At 35.4% G+C, this 12446-nt stretch overlaps 1 protein-coding gene across 1 annotated transcript; it reads left to right on the forward strand.

The window, feature by feature from the left end:
• The first annotated feature begins 1533 nt into the window (after nt 1-1533).
• Nucleotides 1534-9414, forward strand: LOC120352263. The gene is made up of 4 exons (XM_039432034.1): nt 1534-1630; nt 2644-2805; nt 6976-7140; nt 9069-9414. The coding sequence occupies exons 1-4, from the start codon at nt 1550-1552 to the stop codon at nt 9288-9290; spliced, it is 630 nt and encodes a 209-aa protein (XP_039287968.1). The 5' UTR covers nt 1534-1549; the 3' UTR covers nt 9291-9414.
• The last annotated feature ends 3032 nt before the right edge of the window (nt 9415-12446 follow it).

Here is a 12446-nt window from a genome sequence, read left to right on the forward strand (position 1 = left end):
ATTATTATTATTATTAAGCATTCATTCAGCATTTAATTTGGATTTTCGTTTAATTATAATAATTAATTCATTAGCATTTGAATAATTGCAATATCTCAATGATTTCCATCTGTATATGAAATACATGTACATAGAGAATATGTTTCTCATCACTCTTGAATTTATCTTTTTCATTTATTATTAGTGTTCTAAATTATTTATATTCTGAAGTATAACTGAAGTGATTGATCATCTCTTTGAGTTTATATGGAAATATTAAAATCTCCATCTATTGTTAAATTAGTCTTTTCTCCACTCTCTATTTCTCTTGTCTTCATATTCAATCTTTAGGAGATGTGAATTTGTCTTTTTGAGTTGTTGTGAATGTAATGTTGTAGTGATAGGAAAGTACTTGATATTTTCAAAACCACAGGTTTATTAGAACGATTTCAGATAATTGTGTCTTGATTTATGTTACACTATTATCAATCTCCAGTGAACTAAAAGGCTGGAGACTTGAAAAATGAGCGGCAGTGTGGTGCGAAGCCCTACGATTGGCCAGTATCTGTCGACCAATAGAGGCTGAGCTCTACTGCCATTGGCCGAGACAAGACACTCTCAAGTATTCAGAAGATGGACATGAGAACCGTTAGGCAACAACCAATAACAAAGAGCTCAGTAACAATGTAACGATTCTAATTTGTTGTATATATTCGGTTATAATAATAATTCAATGTGGATTCAAATAGTTAAATTCAAAATGTTTTTATTGCCGTGAACAAATGCATATTATTGACAAAGTCATCATTTATATAAATTTTGCATACTCAAAAACAGAGAAATATTATCATAGCAAACAGTTCCGGTACATTCATAACAATAAATTACATGTTCCAATCAATTATATTAAAGTACTCCTTATAAGTCAATGTCGGTCAATGGCTCGAAAAACCCCGTAGGCTTTTGATACAGATAGTGAATTTGTTACAGATCAGTAACTTTGATACACAATAGAAACAGTGTAATCTCTCTTCAATGGGTATAATCTAAAGTGTTACACATGAATAAAAAATTAGTCACAATGAAATAGATATAATATTGAGAGAGACTGTAATATTGTTGTAATGAGTATAAATTATATTGTAAGTATGGTATATTGGAACCATAATCTGTTCTAAAATCAACATTCCAATTTCACTTTGTTTCAAAATCCGATTCCGAATTTAATTATTTGAAACATGATATCACATTCCCTGTGCTATTTAAATTGAGAAATAGGTTTTCTATCAATATTAGCATCATATTCATGAGCAAATCATATAATATTCATAATGTTATTATGAACAAAGAGATAGCATAGAAGTTGTCATCAAATTCAAATCTCATCCACGTTGGATATCCGTTATGTAACATTATCATGCAAAGAGTTGTAACTGTTACATTTGAAACTATAAATAACCGAAAAAACTATAATATTTGAAACTGTGAATTTGCAGAAGCATTCTTGGTATTGTCACATCACAACTATCTTTCTCAATTAATGTCTATTCATGAGAAGTCTTGAAGAATTATGAAAACATATATTACCTATATAAGTTATTTCGCTTTTCTGCTTTATGTTGGAGCAGAACTAATCTTTGATGACTATGCGGTGAGTGAATTCTGTATTTATAACGTATTTATTTAGTTATTCATAGACAATAGATACAATCCAGGTGAAAATAACAGGCATTTGCTCAAATCGGATTCTAGCCTTAATAAAAAAGTCAAAATTTTTTATTCACAATACAAACAGTTGAGGGTCCTGCCAAACCCAAAGGTTCTTCGGCGGGTGCCCAGTTACAGAAAAAAATGAGTTAAAAAAGATAAATAAACTTTGACAAAATAAATATTACACTTCAAAGATTTTAAGTAAAAAATGAAAGATACAAAATGCAAAAACAAGATAAGAAATATACATCAGATTTTGATACAGAATTAATAAAAAAAGGGAAAAATAAAAATTTATTAGAAAGGAATGAAATAATAAGGGGAAGGGAAATTTTTTTTTACACGAGTAATAGTACATTTTTATCGTTGAGGCAGGCGGCAGTGACAATAAAAGGAAAATTTTAAAACTTCAGCCAGCAAAAATTGAAAAATTCTAATAATATATGCGGTCATTACGAATAAATAAACCAGTATTTATTGGAGATCTTTCCATGAAGTTTGGAGTAGATTCCATGACTTTTTTGCTCATATTCTTTATTCTTTATTGACTCATACAATAATAAGTAGGCTACATCAAAATGATAGGGAGAGGACAAATGAAGTAGCCTTGTTCTATTCCTCTCTCAAATTTAGATAAGGTTACACATAGTCCGAAATAACTTACTTGAGTGAATTGCTTACATTGTAATGATTTTTTCCTACATATACCTTGAAAAGTGACCATTCCTTTACTGATTGCAGGCTGCAAAGAATCACTTTTTGCTCCAGATTTGCAGCATGACAACGCAAAATAGTTAGTAGGTTATATGAAGGACAAGTGCAGGTGAATCTAAATTAAGTTGGTAACACTGATTGTGGTAGTCTCTTCAAACTAAGATTAATTCTTTTTATAATTTCATAGTTTTTCGGTTCTGGATTGGTTTTCTATGGCTTATTCAGTTCATGGTTTTGTAGGGACCATACGAGCAGAGGCCTCTGGGATCGGAGCTGTGTCGAATAACAGGGAATAAATGCGGAGATGTGACTTTTACTAGACGCAAGCTGCCGGGGAAAGACAAAGATTGGCAGTTCAACGTCTCCGTGAGGAACTACATTTATATGAAAGATACAACCACTGTAAGATTTTACAAAAATCTATTTTTTACAATAATTTTCTCATAAGCACTTAGTAACGGAAATGAAGTAAGTTATCGGATACTTCATTTTCATGCAACTCAGGGATAATATTATTCTCTCTCTACCCTTAACCTAGCTCCGCAGTGCAGGCTGGATGCTTGTCTGACTCGGACTAGGCGCTGAGACAGCAAATAATAGCAGCGTTGGTGGGAATGCGAGCGGCCGCAGTTGACCTAGCTCCGCAGTGCAGGCTGGATGCTTGTCTGACTCGGACTAGGCGCTGAGACAGCAAGTAATAGCAGCGTTGGTGGGAATGCGAGCGGCCGCAGTAACATCTTCCACCCAGCAATGGTCGGCGTAGTTCCGCCTAGCGGACAGACGAATGATCAAACCAGTCGGTTATTTGATCCCTCCAGCCAGGCTCAGCCAAGCAGCCGAGACAATAGAACAATGGAGTGGCGGTCTTATTCGCGTTCATCATCAGTTTTCTTTCTCACGATTATTTTTATTTTTGTGTTGCCTATAAACTCCAGTCACCAGTAAAGAGTTTCCAGAAACGTGGTGTACTACCATATTAATGACTTTTCATGATGATTTTTAATTATTTAAAAATATTGTTGACATTCTGAGCCTTCAGGCTAAACTTGGGGTCGCTGAGAACGAATCTGCAATCAGAATTTCTCTATCACGAAAAATAACGAAAAAAACCCAGCTGTTGATCTTCCGGCAACTGTTAACAGTCATCCTGCAATGCGGCCGAAACACTTCCAAGCCAGACACCCATCTCAAATGACAACAACGCCAAGCTGTGAGAAACCATCCTGCACTGCGGCGCTAGGTTAACATCTTCCACCCAGCAATGGTCGGCGTAGTTCCGCCTAGCGGACAGACGAAAGATCAATCCAGTCGGTTATTTGATCCCTCCAGCCAGGCTCAGCCAAGCAGCCGAGACAATAGAACAATGGAGTGACGGTCTTATTCGCGTTCATCAGCAGTTTTCTTTCTCACGATTATTTTTATTTTTGTGTTGCCTATAAACTCCAGTCACCAGTAAAAAGTTTCCAGAAACGTGGTGTACTACCATATTAATAAATTTTCTTGATGATTTTTAATTATTTAAAAACATTGTTGACATTCTGAGCCTTCAGGCTAAACTTGGGGTCGCTGAGAACGAATCTGCAATCAGAATTTCTCTATCACGAAAAATAACGAAAAAAAATCCAGCTGTTGATCTTCCGGCAACCGTTAACAGTCATCCTGCAATGCGGCCGAAACACTTCCAAGCCAGACACCCATCTCGAATGACAACAACGCCAAGCTGTAAGAAACCATCCTGCACTGCGGCGCTAGATTTAGTGTTATTTCCCATAGAGTTATTCCCATCGTTTTGGAATTTCGGATCTCAAAAACGGCTCTAACGATTTTCACAAGATTTGAAACATGGTAGGTCTATGATATAAAGATTCGATAGAATGAAAGATACAACCACTGTAAGATTTTCCAAAAAAATATTATTTTTATAATAATTTTTCTAGATAAGCACTTAGTAACGGGAATGAAGTAAGTTATCGGATACTTCATTTTCGTGCAACTCAGGGATAATATTATTCTCTCTCTACCCTTAGTGTTATTCCCATCGTTTTGGAATTTCGGATCTCGAAAACGGCTCTAACGATTTTCACAAAATTTGAAACATGGTAGGTCTATGATATAAAGATTCGATACAACGAAAGATACAACCACTGTAAGATTTTCTAAAAATGTATTATTTTTATAATAATTTTTCTAGATAAGCACTTAGTAACGGAAATGAAGTTAGTTATCGGATACTTCATTTTGGTGCAACTCAGGGATAATAAATTATTCTCTCTCTACCCTTAGTGTTATTTCCCATAGAGTTATTCCCATCGTTTTGGAATTTCCTGTACTTCTATATCACATCATCCTATCATATTAAGCGAGTAATTTCTGTATTCATATATCTTGAATGAAAAAGACCAAGAAATTGTCAAAAAAAGCACTGATTTATTGATAATTAGAAAGACCGGTTTCAGTTATTACACCATTGTCAATCTCTGATAAACTGAAACAAAATACAAGAGCAGCAGAATTTATACTAGTAGGCGAGTACTGCTATTGGTCGAGGGCATGAACCCCTGCCATTGGCCTAGCTAGACAGTCTCCTCCCACTCAACGGTGTGGCAAAATGGCGGCTTAAGCAACAGAATCGCCATGATAATAAAATTTACTTTCAGTACAAAATAAGAACCAAGAAAACAAGTGTGAAAGATAATAAAACATATATGTAAATGGAAAAACTATTGACTAATGTACTATTACATTAGTCAATAGTTTGAATGACCTCTACATTAGCAGTACTCGCCTACTAGTATAAATTCTGCTGCTCTTGTATTTTGTTTTAGTTTATCAGAGATTGACAATGGTGTAATAACCGAAACCGGTCTTTCTAATTATCAATAAATCAGTGATTTTTTGACAATTTCTTAGTCTTTTTCATTCAATATTGATAATTACCACAATATCAACTTCTCAACTACACAAAAAGTGAAACAAATGATATATCTGGTTATTTTATAACTTGTTATTTTTATGTCTGGCTATTTTTATATCTGGTTATTCATGTTTAACGGATCTCGAAAACGGCTCTAACGATTATCACAAAATTTGAAACATGGTAGGTCTATGATATAAAGACCGATTGCACTAGGTCTCATCCTTGAGAAAACTCGCTGACCGACATTAAAAGGATAATTTATCCTTGGCTGAAACAGCTGTGGATAGTAAAAAAGTGAGTATGTGAAAAATCAAAATATCGCATCCCCGAAATTCATAAGATTACGTATAGCCAGCTGTGGAATATAAACAGGATCATTCTAGAGAATTGTGTTCTGTTTATCAAAAATAAAAATAACGAGCGAAGTTCGGTGCCCCGATATTAATTATAATGTGAGCAAGTTTAGTCTACAGCTCTAGGCGTTTCTCGCATCTCATCTGTTATTTATTTCGATTATTCCAGTTCCCATCGATAAAATTCCTCATACACGTATACACCTGTTTGTTCCACAGTTCGGGCGGTCTACCTCATCTTCTTGTTACAAATATCACAGTAGTATTTTGTAAAACAAATTCAGGCTTGATATGAAGTTTATTGTAGTACATGTTCATGTGGAGTAGTTACAATTTTTGAAGGTTGAAAATGTGCTTCGATTGAGCATTTTGTATTTCAAAATTGATGCTTTTCAATCAAAATACTGTCAGGTATTAATTCATCTGACGTGTGTCACAGACTGCTCTGTGGGCTGTTATTTTATCTATCATATTAACTCCTCAAACTTATCAATTGAATATCGGGGACCGAGCTTCGCTCTGAAGTACAAAAGCATAAAAAAATTATAACGAAAGAAGAAATATTATAATAACATTCATAACAATCATACAGAGATGTTCTATCTAATCACAGTAAATTGAGATTAATTCCCAGTGGAATGGAAAAATTTCCCTAACGGCCCAGTTGCACAAAAGCCGGTTAGATTTTTATTCTGATTAACTTGACGTGAACCAAATCAGAGATGACCATTTCGAAAAGATGGATCTACTGGAATTAATCAGGAATGAAAATAACCCGGCTTTTTGCAACCGGCACTAAGTACCTGATTGAATGATTACAAAAGTTCAACTGCTGAGTCATAATTTTGACACAGTCCCACACACATGAACTCGCTCACTCACTTCCATCACCAACAGACGACGAAATAATTATTATCAGCTGTTTTTCCAAGGATGATCATAATTATCCTTTTAATGTCCTTCAGCGAATTTTCCCAGGAATGATACCTAGTGCAATCAAATCTTTCTATTATAAACCTACTATGCTCTGAATTTCGTGAGAATCGTTAGAGCCGTTTTCGAGATCCGGTAAATACAAACATATAAACATCTGAACATATAAACAGAAGTTGCTTGTTTAAAAGTATAGGATTACACGCGACTACCTTTGATATTGCTGGCCTGACCTTCTATTTTCTACTATAGTTCAATAAATTACTTCCATAGAATAAAAGATTTCTCACAATACACAATGAATAATTATAATCAAGTAAATTGTTGTATGATATTATGATAGTTTATAGTTTAACATTTCTTTATAAGGTACGGATAGTAGCATCAACCAAAGGAGCAAGTGGCCATTACAACAGTTTAGGAGACATCACTCGACCAGCGTGTAAGTGGCTTGAATGGATCAAGACTTTTGTCAATGACCTGGCAGAGTATACAGGCTACAACCCAGAAAATGCTTGTCTAGCAGCGATTCCGGTACGTTCATATTATGAATAAATGATTATTTCCCAAAAAAACTAAAATTACTACATCGAATACAGAAAATATTTAATTGTTTACAATTACATACAATGATTAGTTTCAGAGATTTCTTATAATGTGTCCTCTACTTGTTTAGTTTTTTCTGTATGGAAATTGAGCTACTCCACTATGGCGTACAATGTTCTAGATTGGGTTTTGTTTGTTTGTTTTTTGTGTGCGGATGATTATAATTTTTTTCAATTCAAATTCAAATTTATTCATTCCTTGTACAATATTACAAAAATAATCAAATTGACATGTTCAATGTATAAATACAAAAAATCAAAGTACAAGAGAATGTTAAGCTCACAAGACATGAGTCCGTTCGTGAGCTTAATTAATAAATAAATTAACTTTAATAACTAGAAAGTGAAATATAACAAGAATGAAAAAATAGAATGAAATACAGTTGAATGTAAGTATACTATTGAAATATAAGTATAACAATGTTCACAGTGGAGTTGGTGCAGGATAAAAGACGTAAACTAGACAGCACAGCAACAACAAGATAAAAAGTGTGATTTTTAAAAAAAGGAAATATGTATCGTGTAAAAAGAAAAAAATATGAATGATTTATGGGCTTTGTATCTGATTTAATGATTTATAGGATTAGTAATTAGCAAGTGTTTAGTAAGTCATTAGGTGTTCAGTTGAAAATATGAGTTGTTTAAAATAATGTTTTTTATGTTCTATCTTCCATTGCTCATCAACCAGTTGTTGATATAACATAAATTATCTACCAGAACTCCCACAAATCCAAAATGTGTAGAATACATTTTTTTCATGTTCTGTCTTCTCCTTGAAGTGAGGAATCTTCAATCAACGGCATGAGGATGTGTTCATTATCATGAAGCAGTTTCGAATGATTATGTCTAATCAATTATTCTAAATTCATTATTAAACGAAAATCCCAATTAAATGCTGTGATAAATCACCCCGAAGAATTCTGCTACTGCAAATATTGACAACAGGGTGAACAGCTAGATGGAAATTCGATGAGCGCTACTATACTTTACCCTGTTGTCAATATTGATTCCTCATTCTTTATTGATTCTTTATCACAAAAATGACAATGTATTGCCAGGTATTGCAAGACTCATTGCATACTAACACTACATTATAATGAAAACAGATGAGAATTTATCTTATTGAGAACAGATAATAGATATTTGGAAAAGTAGATAACTTCTAGAAACAAAGAGTAGAACCAACTTGTTAAATAATACAGAATAGAAATATTTGCAGTAGCAGAAGTCTTCAAGGTGATTTACAGCATTTAATTGGGATTTTCGTTCAATAGTAATTATTCATTCATAATTTTGAACAAATGCAACATCTAATTTATTTTCATCTGTAATCGGAAATTCTTATTTTCTTTAAAAAAAATATTTGAATGTCACTGCAATGCCAGATCTGAATCGGATTAAAACACAGAACAAGTGTTTGTACACATGAATGTATATTTCTTGAAACTATCCTACAAATATTCTTCATTGATTTATTCATTCTTTACTTCATACAATAAGAAGTAACTCTTCAAAATGATAGGAAGAGAAAAAATAGAGTAATCTTGTGCTTTTCCTTCCCGAATTTAGATAAAGTTACACATAGTCCGATAGTCCGAAATAGGTTGTCTTGTAGTTGTTCACTTCAAAAAATCTTCAATGAGAAGTAACACTTCAAAATGACAGTAAGAGAAAAAATAGAGTAACCTTGTGCTATTCCTTCCCGATTTTAGATAAGGTTACACATAGTCCGGAGTAGGCTAGGTATTGTAGTTGTTCACTTCACAAAATTCAGTCCTTAATTATCTTCATAAAATAGATTTTTAAATTTGGTATCACATTATTTGTTCCAGTAATATTATTTTTTTTATTTCACAGGGATTGTATGAGGTGGTTAACTTCCATGTAAAAGCGCAATCTCATTTCAGAATAGCCCGGATACCAATAGCTCCATATGGTATTTATAAATTTGAGTTTCGTATGTCAGAGAAAAATAATCCAAACTGTTATTGTATGCGAGTCTTCATGGAGGTATTTCCTGATGCCAAAACTATTCTTAGGAAGCAGAGAATGAATCGCACGAAATTTCAGATACACTGATCTTGAACCTGAATGTACCTGCGCTGCGCCACAAACGCGCGTTCCGCGAACAAGGAGTCGTTAAGTATGATGATCGAGATCAGAGCAAAAGCTTGTCACGTGTTCGTTGCGCGCGAACGGAATCGCGCGACTTGCTATCGTCTTGCGTACTGCTCGCGTTCCGTTTATGTGTCGCGCAGCGCGTAAGTCTGTACGCACCTTGAGAATATTCGAGTTTTCATAATAAATTGATAATCAAATCATAAAAATGAATAATTGAATAGAATAGATTATCTTTATTGCAATGCATGATAAGGGAAAAGATCTGTACGCACCTTAAAAATTCGAGTTTTTATAATGAATTGATAATCAAGTCATAAAAATGAATAATTGAATAGAATAGATATATCTATCAATATCTTTATTGCAATGTATGATAAGGGATAAGTCAGCACTACCAATTGCACAATGAGAAGGAAACAAAATAAAATGTGATTCTTATCTTTCTTGAATCTTCTCTATAGATTTGTGTTCAGTTTCTACTATTTTGAGTATCATTCAATTTTTGTCGATTGCTTTGAATAATATTAAGAATATATCGAAATAATAATTGCAAGATGTGTCTTTCCTTCAACCTCCATTTAATTTTTTTCTACATTGAATCTTGACTCCTACATCAATTTGAATAATAGGTGAGTGCCAATCAACTGGTGAATAGTGAGTTGATCCAAATTTGGAGGAAGCCACCATAAATACAATTCCCAGCTCACACTTATCATACAGCGTTCCAATCCTACTGTTCGATTATTTAAACAAAGCTTGACAGCAGCTTAAAATAAAGCTTCAACCACAGCTGTTAACTTCAGTAGCAGTTCTTTTATCCGTCATGATACTGTTCTATATAATGATTTTGAACTACCCCCACCACATTATTTGGCTCCACTGCCATTATAACGTGGAGCTCACTGAAGGCATACCTACGATATGAGCGTAGTTTCTGCAGAAATCGAAAGCAGATTGCAGTTGGTGGAGTTGGCAACAACTGCACAAAGATAGATAGAGGCTACGTTGGCAGGGACTGAAGTAGTGAAGCCTTCCTCACAGTTGACAAGAATGGCTTGGGAACAGCAGATGACGGAAGAGAGTGAGAGAGAAATAGAAGAGAGAGAAAGACAGGAGAGGGGGGGTGTTGGTGGGGGTAAGAGAGAGAGAGAGATTGAGAGTGCGTGTGAGAGAGAATGATAAGACTTGAAGACTCCTCAAACATGCCAGATATAATGCGACCATAGGAAGAGCTGGACTTACCTTCCTGCCTCCTCTAATCGGTCCCCAAGGAGTTTCTACCTTGAGTAGTGATAGACGTTGGGGGGGGGGGGAATTTGTATGGGTTAGGGGGAGTAACCTAGAAGTGAATGTGAATCCCTCAGCTTCCAGCGGCAGCAGTGGTAGCATATCTCTCTGGGACCAACCGCCAACTATTTATCAACCTGCTTGGATGGCGTCCGTGTGCTCCTGAAGCGGGCTAAGCGAGTTCTACGGACTCCCTCAGGACTTCTTGTTCCTCCGTCGTTATGTTTGCTACTGCGTGCTTCTCCTCAACCTCCTCTCTCGGTCACTCTCTTTTCCCCACCCACCTCACCCGGAGGGTCCACGGAAAAAAAGTCTAAAATAAACTGCCACACCACTGCGAAAGTGAACGGCACACCACGTTACTCGATAAATAATTTATTTTTGGCTCCCCAATGGTTGCGAAATCATTTTCGGCCGTAGTTTTGGTGCAGTGCTATCTAGATTCTGCAACCGCGTCTTTTGGGAAACAGTGTGGTTTTTTCAAGCTTAGACCAGTTATAGAATAGACACGGCCTATTGTATATTTATACTGAAAGTCGATGAAGCCAACATCTACTGCCATATCTCCAAATCGTGACGTCAGCATCAGATAGAAAACTTTTCTGTAGTTTTTGTTTACATTGTTTTCCATAGCAGTTTGTGTCTATTTCAGCGGGAGCGCAGCTGGAGTTTACCATTTTAATGAATATTAATTTACATCCTTCTGAAATAGACACAATCTGAAAATCTTCTATCCGATGATGACGTCACGATTTGGAGATATGGCAGTAGATGTTGGCTTCAGAGACTAGACTTCCCAGCGTGTCTATTCTATAACTGGTCTGAGTTTTCAAGCTATACATGAACATGGACATAAGTAAACTCGGAATTTGTCGTGTGTTGTAGCACAGAATAGTGAAGCACTATTATTTAAGCACTATTTATTCCGTGGTTGTAGTCTTCTCATTTCTAGATCCGAATTGTGGGGTTTTAAGATATGTATATGAACCTGTAAAGAATTGGGGTTTGTCATCAATTATTCACCAACGCACTGACCATTAATTACTCACGAACGAGCAAAAGGCTCAGTAGACATCATCCACAATGGAAAAAATGTATTATTTTCTTCCTGTATCTTAAAAAATGTCAATAAGGGTTCTGATTTTTATTTCTAACTAGCAGGTAACCTGTGATTCGCAAGGAGCTAATTATAATAATAATATCGAGTGACCTGGCTGGCTCAGGTCTGGTGTCAGAGCTTTCAGGTCGCTACTGATCAATTTCAGGGCCTCTGACATGACCTAACGACTGCTTTTCAGACAGCCGGGACCGACGGCTCAACGAGCACGGGAGTGGCCGAGATAAATATCTTCCCGGGATTTGAACCCGGGCCTCTGAATCATAAAGCCAGCATCTGATCCATTCGACTATGGCCACTCTCAATTGAAAATGGGATCTAATTGAAAACTTGACAAACTGAACACTTGACCTACTGAATTATTGAAGAAATTTAAACAGGCCTTTCTCGGTTCCCCATCTCATCAGTTAAATTTACCTAGTACTACACTTTTTGAACAGCATTCCTAGAGATTCCTGTTAGCAATGTTATAATTCGGAAAAGGGCTGAAACAGGCACTTCGTTCTAGCATGTTTCGGACGCTATTTTCCAACCGCTATTTTTAAAAGCTGGGTTTACACCAAAGTTTTATTATTGATAAATTAAAGAAATAAAATTTCAGTACCCTTTTTTGAAAACTTTTATCGCATAATCATGAAAATGGTACCAACTGTTCAGAAGATTTGGACTCTGGCGCCGTACCGCCAAATTTTGATATCACTTATCAATTT

This window comes from Nilaparvata lugens, chromosome 7, assembly GCF_014356525.2.
Source record: "Nilaparvata lugens isolate BPH chromosome 7, ASM1435652v1, whole genome shotgun sequence".
Classification (NCBI taxonomy): domain Eukaryota; kingdom Metazoa; phylum Arthropoda; class Insecta; order Hemiptera; family Delphacidae; genus Nilaparvata; species Nilaparvata lugens.

What these genes read in the sequence shown, in the direction of transcription:
- LOC120352263 (XM_039432034.1), top strand. Translation starts at nt 1,550, where the DNA reads ATGAAAACATATATTACCTATATAAGTTATTTCGCTTTTCTGCTTTAT. An exon ending in ATATGAAAGATACAACCACT is followed by an intron (nt 2,806 to 6,975) that starts GTAAGATTTTAC and finishes TTTCTTTATAAG; the next exon opens with GTACGGATAGTAGCATCAAC. An exon ending in CTTGTCTAGCAGCGATTCCG is followed by an intron (nt 7,141 to 9,068) that starts GTACGTTCATAT and finishes TTTATTTCACAG; the next exon opens with GGATTGTATGAGGTGGTTAA.